Here is a 19,967-nt window from a genome sequence, read left to right as displayed (position 1 = left end):
AAGCCGTAAATGCGTTTGTCAGTAAAGGTTTGCTGAATAATTAAACTAAATATAGCCGTTTGATTGAAACAAATACTTTTGATGTATTTTTGGTTCGAGGTGACTACTTTCTCGCACACAGAGAGGCAAAAAGCCTTTGTCCAAATATGTCGATTTAAATGAGAACGAAGTTGTGTAATGCAATAGCGGAGTGTAGTAATGCACCGGTTTGAGAAACAGACAGCGCTTGTGTCGAAAACGAGTCCAGCCGAGGATAAAAGCAAATTCATACAAGAAGCGCGGTATATAAACCCCAGATGGAGTCATCGAAAGAGCATAGTTTCATTTGAACTCTCTCAGCTCCAACATGAAGGTAAACCAACTTCTTTTTCAAAAGTCATCCATACATTCTCGTTTTTACTCGTTTCATTGTTAATATTTTGAAAAAGATTTTCCTTTTCGCCGCTCTTGTTGCCGTTGCTGCCGCTGGTGGAGTATACCAAAACGACCCCTACGCCAAAGGTGATGGTTACCAGCCGATGAACTACGGTCAGGGCTACAAAAAGGACAACAAGCAAGACTACAACAATGATTACAATCAAAACAAGAAAGATTATTCTGGCCCCGACTATTATGCGGTAAGTGTTATTACTTAGTGTTGCAAGAACCATGATAGCTTATACATTTGCATCCCTTTTCTCATAGTCTCCACAACCCTACGACTTCGCCTATAAAGTAAAGGATGACTATACATACACCAACTTCGGCCAACAAGAGTCTAGTGACGGCTATGGAAACGTTAAGGGATCCTACTTCGTCTATCTCCCCGATGGCACAACTCAGACCGTCAACTACAAGGCCGATTCTTACGGATACGTTGCTGACGTGCAATATACCGGAGAACCCAAGTACGGCGACAACTACGCACCGGCTCCGTACAAGGGTTCTTCTTCTTACTCTTCACCCAACCCCTCATACAAGGCTCCTTCTTCTTACCCTTATCCTACCCCCTCATACAATGCCCCTTCATACAAGGCTGAATACCCACCAAGCTACCCATCTACTCCGTACATGACAGATAAATACCCAGCTCCATCTGCTTATCCAAAGGCCTCTTACCAAAACAATTACAAATCATCTAAGCAGTACTAATCGGGTACTAAACAATGCTGTGCCTCTGTTGACGACCAATTCTTGTACAACATATTTTATTCATAATTATTTGTATGGAGACAAAGAAATAAATAGAATTATTCGACATATTTCAAAGATAAATGAGTGTCAGTAGATGTTTCAAATACCGTAATATCTCTAACGAGATGAACCATATATTAATCTGAATTGTCAGCTCGCCAAAAAAGTGTTTTTTATCATAACGCCGTAATGCCAGACATTATCCAAGATCTTTTTCCCGTTCGTTAAACCTCATCGTTTGGACGTGATTTTGATAAGTTATTTATAACAAACATACACACCCCGCTGTAATTTCCATTTACACGGTTTTACGACCAACACTTTGGTTGAACGCCATATGTCGGGATTTTCTCTAGTCTCAACTGACCTGATGCATTCCTTGTGGAAGACATGTCAAGAGCGTCGACAGCAATGACGGCTCAGACCAACACTTGCATATGGAGAGAACATTCCGTTCGTGGAATCAGTAGCAGGTTTTACCTCTTATCTTTCTTGGCAAACGACACTACGCAATCCTGATGTATTGGTCTGGCTCAACGTAGCAAAAAAAAGAGAAAGACTTTTAGCGTTCAGTTTCAACACACAAGGATACATTTCCTTTCTACTGGTGTCAAAAAAAGACAAAGAAAAAGAGAACACAGCATAAAATACCATACATTTCTGGCATTCTACTGTGCGTTTCATTGTATTGTTTAACTATCGGTCGACAGTTGCCACTGGAGATGTTGTCGACTTGGTAAAGTCGTAAACTTGTTTAGAAACAGCTGATCCTAGTTTGTTATTGTCACCTCAACCGTGGATCAATAAACGCTCTATTCTTGGCCTCAAGAAGCAGCCGCTTTTCCGATTAGATTGTCAAGACCTTGCTTTTCCTCCCCCTCATGTCTTCAGTGGTGGGCATTTGGCTTGTCGAAAACGAAAGCCTGTTAAACATTAGAACGGCAGCACATGATGTCGATTTATTTTCGTTTCCTCCCACAACAAAATTAAAGCAGTTACATAGTGCTGATTGGTTTGCCCTATTTTTCTGTCTCTACCTACTACTAATTTGAAAATGTAGAAATAGCAAGAAAAAGAAATTCAAGGAGAATATAAAGAAAAACAAAACAAGAAATCAAATATTCGATCCAAGTCGACCCGCCACAACTCTCCACGTGTGGATGAGTAAAGAAGGAAACAATGTCGACCAGTAAATCCAGTAACCTTCTGGTTTACTTCCGAATTCAGCCTTGACTTCAGGTGACTGATCTGCATACTGGACCGCCTGCAAAGAAATAAGTCGCCAGACGCAAAGAAAACACGCCCAAGGTAATAAAATTTCACGATTGACTTTAGCCTTGTCTTTTACGATGCATACCTTGTCCCTGATGGCTAACAGCAGCCCAGGCAACGATTTGGCATCGTAACTACGACGTTCAATCAATTTCCGTACGTAAGGCGTTAGGTATTGTTTCCAGTAACCCCGAATGATGGGCTGTTCGCCGTTCTTCAGTTCATTGATGATAGAACTTTTGCCTCCTTCGTTAACCAAATTCATTTCGGGTTTCAGAACCTCATCGACCGCTTTGCAGATGAATGCTACGGCTTCCTCGGCTCCCATGAAGTAAGGATGACCAAGGACACCTTTTATGGTAATTCGAGTTGTTGGATCGCTATCGAGCATCCGCTTCATAAGATCAACGGCATTCGGATCGTTCAGCTTCTCCTCAGACAGGTGGAGAAATCCAAAAAGAATACTTCATCGGCTTTTCGTACTTTCACGTTCAATAGGCTATATCAATAAAATAGTGTTTTAAAGGAAGTTGCTCGTACTTGCTCTGTTGGAGATGAACAGGACCAAAAGGATGTAGACCATTGGAAAGCAAGTATGCAAAGACGATGCCCAATGAAAATATCTGTTACATTAAATCTTACATTATTGTTAATGTATCTTATTCGAATTGATTATAGATGCAGTATTACATCAGAAGCCGGCGATAAATCCTCTGGTTTCAGTTCGTACTCAGGCGCTTTCCAACCGTCGCGAGCCCTGTGAATATTCATGACAAATGTAAAAAATGAAAAACGAATGCAAAAAAGAAAGAAAATTTTAAGAAATGCATACCCTTCGACTTCGAAATTGGCTAATTTGGCTCTAGGTGAAGGTTTAAGATCATTCAGTGTGGGTGGTTGTTCGCAAATCACAATACTTTGTGGATTGATGTTTCCATGGATCATTTTCTTGTTGTGAAGGTAGGCAACAGCTCGAGTGATTTGGTGAAGAACATCCTTGTGAGTGCCCACCGCTGGTTTAGTGGATTCTGATTCCGTATTCTTTCGACCTTCGACTCCCTTTAGAGCCAGAACTTCCAACGTGTCCGTAGATATTTCCGTCGCAATGTAGCTGTTAAGATTTAAGAGACACAGGTGCTCAGACAAAACATCGAAAAGGATTTTCATTTTTCAAAATAAAAAGACGTAAAAAAAAAAAAAAAAATGATACGATCGTACTAGAATTCCTCGTCAGCTTCGGTGGTGTAATAACGTGTGATGATCGGATGATTGATGTCCTTAAGGATTTTCTTGTCGACTACGCTAAGCGACTTTTTGGCTCGCTTAATAGTGACTGGAATTTTACCATCGTAAAGTCCCTGGAAGACGAGAACTTCTACACTTTTGGCGTTCGTTTGGGCGGATTTGGGTAGGCTTAATTTTCCGAGGGTGGTCCACTCTGGCTGATTCGGTGCGGCCATGATTAGCGCTTGCGGTCATAGACTGCGAGCCGTTGCGATGGATCCACTGGCCTAAAAGCCAGTCCTGCCGTCCACGCTAACTGCCTCCACTATCATCTTATTGGCTTCCAGATTGTCACGTGATTCCCGCTGCGCATCGCTGTTCCGCGGACTCGCTGCAAGGTGTTAGGTCACAACAGCGATTGGCTCTCAGTTCTGGAAACGGATACGAAAATAAAAATTCCGGCCTTCCAAATTAGACTCATTAAAATGAAAATGAAGCAAGATTAACTTAAACTATCGAAGTGAAAAACGCAGACGGCTGCTTAACCTTTTCAACGGTGTTGGTACAGTTGAACTGAGGTCACAGTACAATTGTAATTGAAGTTCTTACCCATTCCTATCATTAGAATGTTACACAGCAATGACTGCTAGATTTTCGCGTTGGAGATTCCGATGCGAACCTGATTAATCTTCATATCAGATCCGTCATGTTAAAATTTAAAGCCATTTTCTTTGGTGGATATGCAACACAATAATATAGTGGTGCCTTTGGTTAGACCTCTGCATCTATTTCAGGATCAGAAAGCCAAGGAGAGGGCCGCAACAATGGCATGCGGAGCGCAAATAATAAAAGAAGTTTATTACCTTTTATCCGACTTTCGTTTAATCCATTTATTTATAGTTATACTCAATTCATTTCTACGGAGTTTCACAGCCTACATTGAATATACGGCTCAACGGTCATCACAAACGGATAACTTATCTCTCGTGTCTTCTGCTTGATACGTGTAGACCTTCTTCCGCTCGACTTTTAAGATAGCATGCGTTTGCGATGGGCACCAGGGTTCACTATCATAGTTATTCGTCAACACCAATTTCATACACCTCTACCATAGAAACCTCCTTGTCCTCCCTACCATAGAACACTTGCCGTTCTCACATCAATCTTTCATGAACCTGATTTGTTGAATTACGATTATAGATACGATAGACATGATTATAGAGATGCATACTTAGACGCTATCATTTTTCACTCGGAAGACAGATGGATCAAAGTAAGTAATCTAGTGTTTCACTTCCTATCGTAAATTTGGGAAATTTCCCGGATCTAGTTGGTGCACGTGACCCCTTGGTTTCTATAGAAAATCAACACTTTCGAACGTAGTAACTGTTTTTGGTATACATTCCGTGATACTTAACGAGATCTTTTATGTACTGGAACACTGGGACGCAACCGGAAAAAATAAATAGACTTTGACGCATACCGCTATTCTCTTTTTTTTTCTTTTTCACTACTTTTCGCTTCGTTCGTCCGTTGCAGGGGAAGGACTTAATCTTACTTGGCAAGTCCTGACTTTCTTACGTCGTGATCCAACTCTTATCAGCAACCGACATATTAATTAGTAACAAAATGACAGCATCATCGTGTCATCATGGTAACACAATTTTTCGTTTCTAAATCTGCTGTTGGTGACAGGAATGTTGAGTCATAGCCAATACCATGACGTATTCTATAGATAGGATTCACCTTCTCTTGGAATGGCCTACAGGGGACGGACAAGTCGCAGTCTAATGTGACTATTTGTCGGCTAGAAAATACCAGACAACGAGTATTAGTATTCAAATCAGTTACGTGCCTGTCTCGACTTTCGGTAACACGATGGGAATAGAATATAAAAAGAAATATATGAACACACGTTAAATCGCCTATGTCCGAGAGAAACGTTTCCAAATGTTGAGCACAGCCAACAACAACGTAAAAACAAGTCTGTCTGCAATTCACTTTTCTCTTTATCGGATAGCGATGAGAGTTTGCATTCATGTTTGACAAAATACTACGTGATCAATGTCGTTACCCTGTCTCGCCACCAACTGTGAAAGGAAGAAAACGAAAGGATCGGGCGGATATTTGATCTCCCCTCCTCTAACTTCTGATGCGCTCCGTTCCTCAAAAATATTGCATTTTCTCGTAATTGTCGAAACAAAAAGGTACAAAGAAAAAGCAAGGAGGTGCATATGGGATAAAAAGACAAACAATTACTCCGGGCGATGAAACAATTAACCGTCCAAAATGCCTGTGGACATGTATGCCATACATTTCAGTTATTTAGAAAATTTAGTTTGGTTAGCTTTCCCTTCCCACTACATATTATAAAGGTTTAAAAAAACTGTGAAAGATCCCTTTAAAAAGTTTAATAAAAAATTTTTGGCGACGCCTCCTGAGCCGCAAAGGATACATTTCGTCAATATCCCACCAATGAACAAAAAGGAAATTAGGAATCTTTTAAATTCTTAATAAGATCAAGTTTAGGTAATTAACGTGGTTGCTTAAAGTAGATAGAATCGCGTGTAAAAAAAGAAGTCCAAAAGATTCAAACTCGAGCAAACAGCACAGGAATCCCGAACTTCGGCACAGTGCCAAACTTTTCCAAAACGTAGTACCGTAGATACCATTACAAGCCATACGGCGACCAGAGACAAGTTTATATGAGATGTGTAGTCATGGCACAGTGATTATAGCCCTCCACTTGTATTTCGTTGTTCCGTGTTCGATTTCCGCTTTGTCCAATTTCCTCACGGCGGCACGATAGCTAAAATGACACGCAGGCAATACTATGACACCCACACAACAACTCGAAACGAGAGAAAAAGATCAAGCCCGCTAACTTAGGTAGAGAATTTGTAGTCAGTAGGTTATGTTAAAAAAAATGTAAGCCAAGCGATGACTATGTAAAGAAAAACAATGTATTGAACGGTTGAGGCTATAAAAACATTCAGATCACTTGAAACTTCAGTCAGGCTAAGACATCCACGACAAAACTTCAAAAGTGAATTTTGGAAAGAGCTTCAATGCCAAGATATTTGCGTGTTACCGGGTAAAAACAAGGAATCATCCCCGGGCCAAGATCAAGACCAATGAGTTACTACATAGAGGATGAGATTTACAGGCTTTGAGAAGATAACGAGAGTTAGCCTATCTGCAATCTAGCGAATATTAGTTTGCCTTTTTTCTTAGTGCCCCCAGAAATTTGACGCCAACTTATTAAACGTGGCGCAATTCAAAGCGGGCCGCTTCATTTAGAGAGGCTGAGCCGAAAATACTGCAAGCGGCTTTGTTCAACTCGTAACTCTGCACAAATAGTTTTGTTCGAATAATTCGGTACCTTGTTGCTACAACTGTGCGCAGAAGAGTTAAAAATTTAAGTATCTTTTAAGTTACAACCAAAGAGAAATCCATTGTGAGAGTCAACAATCCCTGTTATGGACGTGCAGACCAGCCAATACGAAGGAAGAGAGGGGTAATGGAAATTAAGATCAGCAATCAGATGAGGATAAAAATGGACGCAGTCAGATCCATGTTATGAAGCGCTCCGATGATTCTGTTTGTCTCCATTAACGACCCCACTTCGACTTCTGGGCGAATATGTCAGCACGCAGATTTTGGGCAAAGCAAATCCCGAGTATCTGCGATAAGAGTAAAACGCAGTTCCATTTAGATCAGGGCCATTACGTAAAAATGCAAACATTTTGTAGCAGCAACGTGCATTACTGACGATATTTCCATGAATCGATTCACGATGAATTTCCAATTTTACATACCATTTGATAAGCATTGTTTTGCCAATGAAGAAATACACTTCCCCACGCTCTCCGAATAAACATCAAGAGAAAATACCTGAAGGAAGGCTATGCCGACAGCAACACCGGCTACTACAAGGAGATTCCGTTCCAGCCATTCTTCTCCTGCTGGCAGGCAACCTTTATCGTTGATGATTTTCGCCACGTCATAGTTCTGATGATATCAAAGGGAGGAGTGGAGGTGTTTGAATAACGTATTGACGCTACATCAATGGAAGATGGAAATGGAGGAAAGAAATCCGTAACCAGTAAGTTTTCAAGAACCGGCACCAGTCCGAGCCACCGAAAGAGTCCCACGTACCATGACCAACAATAGATACTAAATACATTAGTTCGTTCAATAGTGCCATCATAAGGACCTACTATCATACCATGCAAAAAAGCAAAATAAATCCTACCACTTACCTCTTAAAATGAAGGGCCCTGGTTGCTCAATTTTTTTCCTAAAGATAGTTACACTGATAGCACTATGAGATCACTAATACCTGGAGGATGGCGATACCCACGGCTGCTCCAGCAACTGGAATAAGGTTAACCTCAACCCAATCCTCCCCTGCCCTCAAGCAGCCCCGGTCGTATACAACCATACTCCGATCTCCCGGCTGTACATTAACCAAGCACACAAAAAAAATGGGTTTGAAAGAAGGTAGAATTATAGATTCCATATGCCCCAAATACCACTTATGTAAAATTCTAGTGCTTCCAAGGTGAAACATAGGTGTGAACTTAGCACAATACATAACGTGAAAGGGTGACTTGAGGAATACCCGAAAACAAAAACAAAAAAGAAGATCTAACAAATTATTAGTTCATAAAGATTGGGGGAGAAGTATGATCACTATTTGCATTTTCCTTTTTTGATGGTTGGATGGGCAAGAAAGAGATACTAGATTATTATTTTGTCTCTACGTTGCGCTGTGTGCCAATGCACAGGGAAGATTATGTTTAGAAAAAGCAAATTGTACATACTTCTGCCCGTCATTGCTTCATTTGCTGAAGTACATTGCCAATGCCTTAGTTACCCTGCTAACCACTAGCTACCAACCCGGTGAATTTGCGATACAAAAGCATTACGGAATGTTTAAGCAACTAGAAAAAAGTGTGAGAAGGGAAAAGATATTTACATAATCCGGTTTCCTAACGTCGTATCCGCACTGCTTATTTTTTATAATCTCCTGATAAAAGAGAGATACTTGTTAATGACTACATTTAGTATTGTAAAATTCAAAATTTTTTCTCAAACATGCTTACATTTGGTTGAGGTTTGCAACAGCTGAAAGGAACACCACAAGCCTCTCTGCTTCCTACTTCTGCTGATGAACAGTTGAAATAAATGTTTCTATCCCAGTCTTTGGGTCCTTCGATGCCACAGCATTGGAGCTATAAAGGCACAATTAATACTGGGAAATATAAACATTAGAAAATGGATGGTAGTACCCATCCCTCTTGTATCCAATCAATTAGATTTTGTTGATCTGGGTCATCTCGATAATGCACAATGAATGCTTGAAATCCTCCAGTGGCTTGCTGCTTTATCTAAGCAAAAAGAAACATTGTTCAGAAAATACAATAAGGCTTAGAGTCAAGCTAATATCTTACCCAATCTTTAAATATGAAACCTAGAATTCCTGCTGTCATTTCAAGCAACAGAAGAATTGCAAGAAAGATAGCATACTGAAAACAATGAAAAACTGGTTAAAAAAAACAAACAATACACATATGGTAATCCGAGGATTCATACTGCTGAAAGAAGAACAGTGTTTTCTCTTAGTGCTCCAACACAGCCTGTGAACCCAATAATGAAGGTAACAGCTCCAGCGACAATCAGAATGAATGCTGGATCTAAAGCCACGTTTGTAAGTCTTTGCAAGTTGCTGAATGTATCTTTCTCCGTCCAGGCCCAGATTCCCACAGCCATAATACCAAGTCCAGTCAGCTAAATCAGGGCAAGCAGAAGAGATGTAATTTCAAGTCAATACAGGTCTTTGTTTGCAGATTACTTACCCAGAAAATTACATTGAACCCAAATATGAGATACTTTAGGCAACAACTGACTTCACTTTGATCACGCCGATACTTTCTGTTGGTGGGCATTTTAGTAGAGATGCTCACGAACAATTTGATGCCCTAATTTTCCGACATTTTGCCATCAAACGGTTGCATCAAGGTTCAATGAAAAAGCAAAAAGTACATGTCCTCAGGCTGCTGCTTTTTATTATTTTTTTTTCACGACATAAGATATCGATACGAAAAGTTTATCAGTCAAACAACTTAAATCGATTATTGCGGATCTTAGTTTTTACCGCAAAGAATTTCTTATTTCCTTTGCTGTGATCCGCATCTGTAACAACCATGCTAGTGACAACGTCGAATACGAATTAAACAAAAATAAAAAACAAAACAAAAATAAGTTTTTGGCCCAGGAAGTTTTCTTCCGTTCAATGAGGCAGCTGCCTTGGAGTATCATGACAGAAGATTATTTTTGCTACGCTGCAACATTTCGTGGCTTTTCGTCAATGCTGCCATAAAAAATAGTGCATATTTATTGATAAATTATTTAAATGTAACGCTAGTTGAATCAGAGAGCAAGCAAGGTAGCGATGCGTGGATTACCTCGATCACATGGACTGCGATATTATCTTAGTTACCTACCCAGCGCAGCCGTGCCTAAGAAGTTGACGGTAGACTACAGGACGAATCAGATTTTGTAGTGGGTGTGTAACATTTGTAGTCTTTACGAAAGCAACTCAGTGACGTCAATTCCCATTCTCCTTTGATTCCAAATGGAACTCAGTTTTGCGGGTTGTTATTGGAACGACTGAATGTAAATCTGCGTTGCAATGATTTTAATTGGCTCTTTTTCACTCTGGCAGTACAACTTTCTGTGTGGAATCATATTGTATTTTATTTTTTACAAGTTCAAAAAGAATAAATCTGGAAAAAGGAAGTCACTTGGGTCGTATTGATTACCTGATGCGCATGAGGTAGGCAGATTCTTCTCAAAGCTTTACATGATAGCTACATTCGTCTTTTATTGAAATTTCCGCCAGTCTGTGGTCTTGTGATGAATGTATCAACGAGTTCAATCAAAATGGTGGATAACGAGACAGTTTATCGTCTTTACTGATCTGCGACATGACTGACGCAATATGACGAAAATCCATTAGAAATAAAATGTCTTTACAATGTCATTTTTCCCCCTCTATATAATTTAGTGGTTAAGTACGGTGGTAGCGGTTGAGTCAACGTGAACGAAGAGGAGTCTTCCGTTTGAACCGCGAAAGAGATCCTTGGACAGATTCCGGAAAGCGTATAATTTCCGACCGAAAACGCTGGGAAAATGTTGAAAATGCCGTGTCATCATTTTCAACACTAGAAATACAAACGTTTTTTGAATAAAAATTTAAATTACAGCTTACCACGTTCTGCGTTTGTTATTTGGGTGTTTATTTTGAGTTAATGTCTCTCCGTGTTTGCTGAAACGGTGTCATTCCCTCAAGTTTCTATCAACAATACGGTCACGAAAACTTCGAGTGCACGTCACACAGTCACAAAATGCGAGCACGTTATTTTTGCGTCACATTTTGCCAAAATCCGTTAGTTACCGCGATGTTGAGCGAACTTCGGGAATCAACAAAAGAAATTTTTTTTTTTTCGTAGGCACTGCACGCCAACGCATTGGGGGAAGCTGACATGCCTCGTTGATTTCGATATTCAAAATGCACTTTACGTAATGCCCACTAGCGAATGACGTCAAGAAGGTGGTGTTCCTCTGGCTTTATCATGCAGCCATCTCACTATTTCTAATGTCATAACGCCTCAGTGGATTCAATTCAACTCTTGTAATGCTGTTCCATAAGCAAAAGAATTTCGTAGTTATTAATCAAAGGGGGACAGTCAACTGCGCTAGTCTTTCGGTCCAGTTGTAATGTTCTCTTCTTTACCATTATACCTTTTTCACATTTTTCTGGGCTTCATCAAATAAATTTATCTATTCGCTACGCTATATGCGTTTGCTTTTCTATTTGCAATGACATCAACCTTAGGACAGTTATCATTTCTAGCCTCAGCAAATTAGCCACCAGTTGTTACGTTGATTCAGCATCTCTACTGTACAGACCGGAACGAATTTATTTAGCTTTTAGTGACATATTATCCTAGTAGTAAAAATAGGATTGCCCCTTTTCGTGATGTCCACAAATTAGTCCATCGTCGCACCTACGGATATACGCTGTATAGCATATAACTCTCCACTTAAACCTTAAAATGTATAATAAGGGTAAAATAATTTGTGAAAATTTTAACGGGATTTGAATCTTTACCTTCTGCATCACAGCCTCTTTTCATTTTGCGATGTATAAAAATTGAAAACACTTGGAAACATTCAAGTCATTGCTCATCTCATTTCGTGAATCGTAGTTATTGTGCAATGTTGTTTGTCATTTTATGATTGCGTTTTGGTGAGCTTTTGCCAAGGGCCTATTGCTTTCATCCTTTTTTGATGAGATTCGTTGAACTTTTCTGAAAACCGTTGTCCTTGAAAGCTTTTCTATCAGGTTTGGTAGATTATCTCACCTGTTCCCCTATAGAGATACTTTTAACAAATTACTTACTCCCCCCCATATATTTCCAAGGATGGGGCAGTTCTTTCTGTTTCTTACCTTTCCTCTTTACGACGGGTCACCAACCTAAAAGCTACGTTTAGTGATGTATATCATCGATTGTTTCGAACACAAAAAAATTATGCAAATCGGTACAATTGAAACATTTAGCGCTAAAATTTATTTAACATTACTTAAACGTAAACTAACCTGTATGTTGGTAGAGCCTTTGTTGTGAGTGATTTTGCCACCATTAACAATAACGTACAAGTTTAACAAGTGGATCGTCAGCAGCAACAGGTAAATTTCGTCACGCGTGTAACCATCTTGTACGCGTTCGCTCTATTGTACTTTGACAAAAGACATTTTGAGTTGCAATTTTTACGCGACGAAGGATGTACCCACCGACTGATAGTCTTCTTTTTTTCGGGTAGCTTTATAACAATTTGTAACAAACTGAAAGGCCCGGCCGTCTGTTATGTCGTGTCTAGACACGTACAATTCCCCGTGAAAGTGCGATAAAGATTTTCGCGGCAGTCTTTTCACGAAACGGCACATCGCACTTTCCAATTATCGTCAGAGGCAACATGAAATTTAAATCGACTTTGCGTTACGCAAATCGTTTTATTTTAAAAGAATTAAATCTATGCTCTTTTGTGTCGAATGAGTCGTGGATTATTTGCCTTTTTTTTCCACTACAAGTTCCACATGATAGCTAACCGGCATGCAGGACGGTTGCAACTCGAAAGAGCAAGTCTAAAAATGTTTTGACTTGTTTGTATGAATGAAGACAGCTTTCGAAACGGAAATCAATATCGATGTCAATAGACCGATTGTAAAAGAAACCTGTCGTTTGGTCTTTGAGTTGACTCGTCCATTCCAATGTGACGTGACTTGGAACAAGCTATGTACAAAGATAATTATTTCACAATCACAACCAAGGTACATTATGGCATAATGTACCTTTATGGCTCCCAATTATGACTGCAGATGAAGAAAACTAGGTAGTACCATGAGGTTTGAAAGACGTTACGTTTTCAATATGTTCGTATATCAGCATGGATGAATATCATGAAAAGCAGGTTTTATGAAAGCCACTCAAAGTTTTTCGTGAGTGAAACGTACATTGTCGAGCAGAAGGGATGCGCTTCATCGCAAGTAAGACATTGTGTTTTCGATAAACATCACAAGGTTTTGTAAAAAGATGGGAAAACAAAGAAAAGGTACACAGGTAGATGAAACAAGGCATTCATATTATTCAACATATGTCGTAAATATTATCCATTCAGCGGTTTGGATAAGAAAGAAAGTCATGTACGAGTAAGGGTAAAAGTTTCAAATCTTTTCTTAAAAGAAATTACTAACAAAAACTAAAACGGTGCTATTTATGCAGGGAAAAAATTAAAAAGGACAATGGCAATGGACTTAACCGATTTGTGTTGCCGTTTTTTTTCCTTAATGGAATGGCGCTAGTTTTTTTTTTTTTTTGCACGGGCACAAACTTTGTATCGGCAGTTTGAAATGCAATGGTTAATGAGACGCATCGAAACGGGAAGGACATTGCTCCGGCACAGTATAGCACGCACGCATTCACGTTGCGCTTTTGAGGCGTTAAATAGTGGGATCTGCGTGATTACAACGACATTCCATGGCTCAAATGTCGTTGGAAGAAAAGAAAACAAAAAGCGAAAACATGCGCGTAACGAAAAATGATGTTTTATACCAATAACTAAAATCAGAAATAAAAATTAAAACATACGTGGAGGATTAAAGTCGATACACATTCCGGGGATGATCCCGGATTATCCGCTTTGTCCGCTCATCCGCCTTTGTACGGTAAAAACCAAAGCTCTTGTTCGTGACGAGTTTACATCTTGGTATTTCTACACAGTGTGGCAATGGCATTACTCAACCGTCCTTGGGTGGTCGCTTGCATTCGAATCAAAGATGCTCATCAGATTCGGTATTGCGTACGGTACCGCGGTAATTTTGATTCGATTCCATGCGGACAATATCCACGACCACAATCCTACTTGGCCGGCTAGAAGGATGAAAAGTATGTTGATGAGTTTGCAGGTACAGTTGTGATAAAGAGTCAAGTCATAAGCGACAGACAAAAGAAGATGGCAGTAGACCACAAAACGGTTGGCCGGGACTATGATTCAATCGTCCTTGGGTGGCAAAACATAATCACAATTTTTCGATGTGCCGTTGAAGAAGCTCCAACCGCATGAGTCGATTGTACTCAATATCCTCGGAGCGTATCATCCTGTTTGGTCACCAGTTCCTTTTCTTTGGTTATTGGATTTGTGTGGAACACACGCGGACATGATTACAACAGTGCAAGTAGATAAGTTCTGCGGCTTCATCGATTGAGCGAAACGTTTCCTCAATCAAACTTACGTCAAGGTTCGCAAATCTCAATAAAATTTTGTCCCCAACTGCAACTGTTTTCCTCTTTAGTTTCATACAGCGTGCCATCGTGCTTTCGGGTCTATTTTCATACAGTCATTTACAACCATGTCTTTGTTTCAGCTAAAAATTCGGTCGGATGTGACGTTAGACTTGAATGTACAGCAGGAGACATTGTCTTTTCATTGAGTGCTTAGATGCGTCAATATAAAGAACAAGTAATCAGCGAATAAAAGGACAATGAATATTCAACTGATGTGAATTAGAATACACACCTGTTTGACTTGTAGAGGCAGACAGGTAGGTAGAAAGAAAACGTTTCGTATCGTTCAGAAATGTCACCCTGCAACACACAATATGTAATCACCATAATGCGTATCGCAGATGGACGTGGGGCACGTACAACTTACTCACGCTGCACTACTTAACATCGTAAATAGCTTTAATAACGAGCACCCAAGAGTTTCCACTTACGGCACTTGTTGGCTTCTGTCCGTGTAGCTACCTGACTGCAAATAGCCTAAAAAGGGAAGCCTCGCATATTTAAAAAAACGTGATTTAATAGCTTAAACGTCGTTGTTTGTCAAATTTTGTTTTCTTTTCGTGAGAGAGCACGAGTCCTAGACTTCTATACACGTCTTTTTATCAATTTAGGTTCTCTATTCCTCAGCTCCACATAGGCGGGTAATTGGATGATGGAAATTTTCCAAAATAAAAAAGAGGTGGACCAGTTTCGGGCTTGTTTGATGGATGACACACAAAGTAGCAAAGAGAGCGATGACCATCTAGCGGCAAAGTGACGCTAAATTATTTGTAGCAAAAAAAAAAAACGAAAAAATTTATTATTTTATAAACAAATATTTAGCCTGCAAACTTGCTTCTGGACTTTGGCAGCAGGCACAGGTCGTGTGTTTTGCCTAACAACCAGCCCCAGTGACGAAAGAAATGAATCTACTATACAAATGCAAACACAACCGGTGTTTCCTCCAGCACTTAAAAACGGCAGATGGTCCCTTCCTTCTCTCTCTCTCTCATTATGTACTTAATAATAGAGGCGAAATATGCATGCAAGAATCTGACAGAATGAGATTCTTTGAGTCAGCATCATCAAGCAAAAAAAAAAAAATAATAAAAAAAGGAAGAAAAGCCGAAACGAAACGATCTAAAAAGCCAATTCATAATATCAAAACAGCCTCGTCAAAGAAGAAGGTCTTTAGCCCTGATCTTTCTTCCTTTTTGCCTGACCATGTAACATCCATTCGTTCCCTGTTGTGCTCCGGACGCAATGCTATTTTACTAAGACACCAATGCTGTCTCTGTCCCCACAAAAATATATGCATACATAACAGTCGTGTGTTTTTAATCTTCTTCAATTTGACATTTGAGACAAGATTCGCTGTGAGTTATGCACAGCATAGTAGAATAATAAAAGCTGGACACGTTTGATAATTGCTGGCCATGTTTAAAAAGAAAAAGGTTCCCGCCATTAAACCAACATATCATGACGGTAATGGTGTTTGATTCTTATCTATTAAACATATACACCCTGTTTCAGTTAGGTTCACCCAACTCGCTATATAGCCAAAGATTAAAATCCCGAATAATAAAAAAAAAAAAAACAGAAAACCGCAAGTAATTCCAAAGTGGAACGGCCCCACCTTGAAGGAGGAAAAAACAAAACAATAATACACACTATGAAGGATAAAAAAGAAAACCTTTCCCTCCCATCGCCACCGAAAGAGAGGAGGAAACGAGAGAAACAACAACAACAACCATGAAAAAGAAAAAAAAAAACAACTAAAAAATCCAGATTCAAAATCATATAGCATTTTCCCGTCGAAGAGGCGGAGCCCACAACAAAACGCGTGGGATTCGATATCACCTCAAGCCACCCTATATAGTTAGAAGGACATCCTCGGTGAAAAGAAAAAAAAAAAAAACAATCCAGACCTCCCCTTTTTTTCCTATAACACACACACACCCGTGTGTGTGTGCGTGTGTGTGCTTCCACAGTCGAATGAGTTTTCTTTTCCTATATCGTATTATATACTTCGGTGGATGGTTTTTAAAACACTGGGAAAGGAAAAAAAAAAACGAGGAACCGAAATGACCAAAACAAAAGCCAAAAATAAAAAATGGGAAAAAAGAAAAACATAAGAAGAGGTTCCCTGTATCCATGGTTGAAGCTCAATCAGGTCAGTGGCTTCCGTAAGCGTCTTCCAGCATTGGGCGGAGGATAGCGTTGGGCGACGCGCAAAACAAAAGGGGGGAAGCCAACAGCATTTTTTTGCGTGATCAAAACAAGAGAAATTTTGTTTCGTAGTCAAACGGGGAAGAAGCGAAGGAACGCAAAAAAAAAACAAACAAAAAAACAAATAGCGTTGAAAAACGGAATGCCAACAATTATTGCGGATCGTTAACCGTCTCGTTGGCGGCCGCGGATCGTTTCCGAATTGTATAGGCGGAGAGAGAATGTGGGACCTGTTCTTTCGTGTCTTTTTTTTGCTTCTTCTTTCAAGGTGCACGGTTGGCCAGTGACCGAATCACGTGACTAGACCTTGTCTCAGCTGAGCAATCGGTAGTGGAGGGGACAAAAGGGGGCGTCCATGTGCTGCTGGTAGCGCTTCTTGCTATTTTTTATTTTCGAAATTTTCTAAAAACGTCTTACAGCGAAAAGGTAAGCAAAAACGAAACAAAAAAAAAACAGGGCGGCTCTTCAACGGAGGAAATGAGGAAGAGAAAAATAAAGAGTGTTTTTTTTTGTTTTTTTTTTTCAATTTTGGTTCGTTATTATATCTATACGCTGGGCATACAACGTTAGCCCAGGTGTCAATGCTCCAACTAGTCGGACTTTATGGTGGACTCTACTACCGGACGGATTGTCGCAAAAAACAGCTCCCCTGATTTTGGCAGTTTGTTTTTTTTTTCTCCCGTGCGCCAACATTTGCTTCGCCTAGTGTCCGTCGTTATCTTAAAAACAAAATTTGGTTTGGTTCTTTTGACAATTTGGACGGGAAATGTCTGAGCGTTTGTTTTATCCGGGAGATGAAGCCGTCCTACCTGGCGAAAGTGCACATTTTCTGCTGTCAGACGAACTGCCTTATTACAGTACACCTAATTTACCCAGTTGTGGATACATGGGCGAAGAGAATATCTACCGTACGCCTGCATCAGTTATCCATCAATCGTTCCCACTGTCTCACGCATCCATCGCCATTTCTGATTGCGTCAATACCGACGCTGGAGGTGATTCACCTCGCGGCTATTCAAGCGGTTCATCAAATTTCGCTCAGCTGACCATCGTTCGCAACCATTCAATCAACGGGGCGTCCGCGTTCGACGAACGTGTGGACGCAGCCAAATGCTCAATCCAGCAACTATCCGAAGCTGTTCGACCGCTATCCGATCACGAATCGTGGAAGCCACCGCGACCTGAGGTTGCGGCCACCGTGGAATCCCCGTGCGTCAAAGTCGAGCCCGGCGTGGCCCCAACTGGCCGCAGGAAGAGTTCCAAAAAAACAGCAGTCAACGCCCAACAACAATCCAGCAGTTCACGGAGCAAAAGATCAGTCGGCGGAGGTGAGGGCAATAACGGAGGGGCCACTTCCACTACTCCTCCCCCCGTCGAAGTCATGAAGAAGAGACGGACAGCGGCCAACGCCCGAGAACGTCGACGCATGAACAGTCTCAACGATGCCTTCGAGAAATTGCGCGAGGTCGTACCCTCTTTGGGTAGCGACCGCAAGCTTTCGAAATTCGAAACACTCCAGATGGCCCAGACCTACATCAACGCCCTCCACGAACTGGTCAAGCATCACTGACCCGTTAGAATTGAAATTACTGGGATGCTGATGAGTAAGAGTCAACATGAACGATGGTTCTTTTCGCAAATGGTGAGGGGGAGGTATTCTTTTTTTTTTTTTTTCAAAAAAAAAAATGATCCATTAAAACTGTTATTATTATTCACGCAATCAACTCCGCCTGTTTTGGCTTGATTCCCCCCACGTCTCCAATTTATTTTCTAGTCAAAAAAGAAATGATTGTAATTTATAACACATGTGGCTTCTATGTTTTAAACCAAACAAAAAAAAAAAGAGAAATACCCAAATCTGGATGTTATTTGCTTAACTGAGCAATTATTACAATTTTGCTCTTGTTTCTTGTTTTTTTTTTTCTTTCCACCTCAATAAAAATAAAATGCCTAAATTATTCAACTCGTATTTAGTCGAACACAACCACACACACACACAAACACACAGCGGAGAATGGCTCCCCTCGGAAGTTGAGGAACGATTTGCGTGATTGCTTCGTCCATTTATGACTAGCTTTTTCGTTGTTTTTCCAACGAAACAAAGCAAAAATGATATCTATTTAGAATTCGACCGTTGCCGTGTTAAACATTTCTTTTCTTTTTATCGTCCCAGAGAAAATACTGCTCGTCTACAAAGTCATAACACGAAAGGGCGGGGTGAACTGGCTACCTCACATAGACCCGTCTCCATTGCCCTCCACCTCTGATCTTTTTCTCCTTCTTTTGCTAACGCTGATGAGTGTCTACACGTATCAGGTACGAGGCGACTAGACATTTAGCCACTGGACAAAACAAAAACAAGAAAGACCACACAGCACGTTTGAACGTTTTTCCCCAAAAAATTTGTGGAAAACGTTAAAGAAGAATGAAGCCCACAGTCATTTTCGAGTTTGTTCTTCTCGTTTTCGTTGTTTTCAAACCCTCCTCACGGTCTGCAGTAGTGCCCGGAATCTGTTAATTGTAAGTGAAACAAACGGGATCCGTCTAGTTGTCTTTCGGGTTACGTATTTTGCATATTGTGAATCTATCACACTTTAATCCGATCTCTAAGTGTGTTTAACAACAACAAAAAAAAACCTGTTGGTTTCTAATTTTGCCAACGGTTTCGTGCCGATGGGTCGTGGGCAATTTGCCTGTAAAAAAAAATCGCTAATTCATTCCGTTTGTTTCCATCGACATACTTTTTTCTCGGAAACGAACTCAACGACTCAAATCGCTTTAAGGATTTTATTCCATTTATCATTTCCGATCGCAGGCTCTTTCTCCTCGCTGCCATCATTTATGCGAGCACCACAAAGAGTTTCTTTCTTCGCGTTCCGCGTGAAACACGCCCACTTGATTTCTTTTTGGCCGCAAAAAGCAGAGATACTCACGCACGCACATCAAAACTTGTTTGGCACTGTTTTTCATCCCTCCAAAGACAAGTTGGGGAAACGAAACATTCCGATCGTATCCTTGACTCCGCAATTCATGCCTTTATTCTTTTCTTTTTTTTTTTTTTTTTTTATTATTAAATATTTTTTTTTAACATGGGGTTCTGAATAGCAATTAGGAAGCGAATCGCGGTTACCGGAGAAATGACCGACATTGTACCGCGCAGTGGAACGAAAACTTGCG

General features: G+C 40.3%; 4 protein-coding genes across 6 annotated transcripts; 2 read left to right on the top strand and 2 right to left on the bottom strand.

The window, feature by feature from the left end:
* The first annotated feature begins 308 nt into the window (after positions 1–308).
* On the top strand, positions 309–1,241 carry LOC130698550 (adhesive plaque matrix protein-like). The gene is made up of 3 exons (XM_057521225.2): positions 309–352; positions 429–617; positions 685–1,241. The coding sequence occupies exons 1-3, from the start codon at positions 347–349 to the stop codon at positions 1,129–1,131; spliced, it is 642 nt and encodes a 213-aa protein (XP_057377208.1). The 5' UTR covers positions 309–346; the 3' UTR covers positions 1,132–1,241.
* An 858-nt stretch (positions 1,242–2,099) lies between these two features.
* Positions 2,100–3,984, bottom strand: LOC130698533 (serine/threonine-protein kinase/endoribonuclease IRE2-like). Its single transcript, XM_057521202.2, has 6 exons — positions 3,664–3,984; positions 3,278–3,556; positions 3,136–3,202; positions 2,986–3,068; positions 2,531–2,909; positions 2,100–2,437 (listed from the first exon to the last, which is right to left on the bottom strand). The coding sequence occupies exons 1-6, from the start codon at positions 3,903–3,905 to the stop codon at positions 2,288–2,290; spliced, it is 1,200 nt and encodes a 399-aa protein (XP_057377185.1). The 5' UTR covers positions 3,906–3,984; the 3' UTR covers positions 2,100–2,287.
* A 2,634-nt stretch (positions 3,985–6,618) lies between these two features.
* LOC130698546 (tetraspanin-5-like) lies at positions 6,619–9,759 on the bottom strand. 3 transcript variants are annotated; one of them, XM_057521221.2, is made up of 9 exons: positions 9,531–9,759; positions 9,268–9,462; positions 9,126–9,200; positions 8,964–9,062; positions 8,778–8,906; positions 8,651–8,701; positions 8,012–8,128; positions 7,564–7,680; positions 6,619–7,352 (listed from the first exon to the last, which is right to left on the bottom strand). In XM_057521221.2, exons 1-9 carry the CDS (start codon positions 9,618–9,620, stop codon positions 7,281–7,283), a joined length of 945 nt encoding a protein of 314 aa, XP_057377204.1. In that variant the 5' UTR covers positions 9,621–9,759; the 3' UTR covers positions 6,619–7,280. The 3 variants fall into 3 exon arrangements, with proteins under 3 accessions (XP_057377204.1, XP_057377203.1, XP_057377202.1); XM_057521220.2 differs by lacking the exon at positions 7,564–7,680 and having other exon boundaries at positions 9,531–9,758; XM_057521219.2 differs by lacking the exon at positions 8,012–8,128 and having other exon boundaries at positions 9,531–9,756.
* A 7,797-nt stretch (positions 9,760–17,556) lies between these two features.
* On the top strand, positions 17,557–18,421 carry LOC130698662 (twist-related protein-like). Its single transcript, XM_057521351.2, has one exon. The coding sequence runs from the start codon at positions 17,557–17,559 to the stop codon at positions 18,358–18,360; it is 804 nt and encodes a 267-aa protein (XP_057377334.1). The 3' UTR covers positions 18,361–18,421.
* The last annotated feature ends 1,546 nt before the right edge of the window (positions 18,422–19,967 follow it).

Source organism: Daphnia carinata, chromosome 3 (genome assembly GCF_022539665.2).
Source record: "Daphnia carinata strain CSIRO-1 chromosome 3, CSIRO_AGI_Dcar_HiC_V3, whole genome shotgun sequence".
Classification (NCBI taxonomy): domain Eukaryota; kingdom Metazoa; phylum Arthropoda; class Branchiopoda; order Diplostraca; family Daphniidae; genus Daphnia; species Daphnia carinata.
The sequence above is the reverse complement of the archived record's forward strand: the minus strand, read 5'-3'. Positions and strand labels throughout refer to the sequence as shown.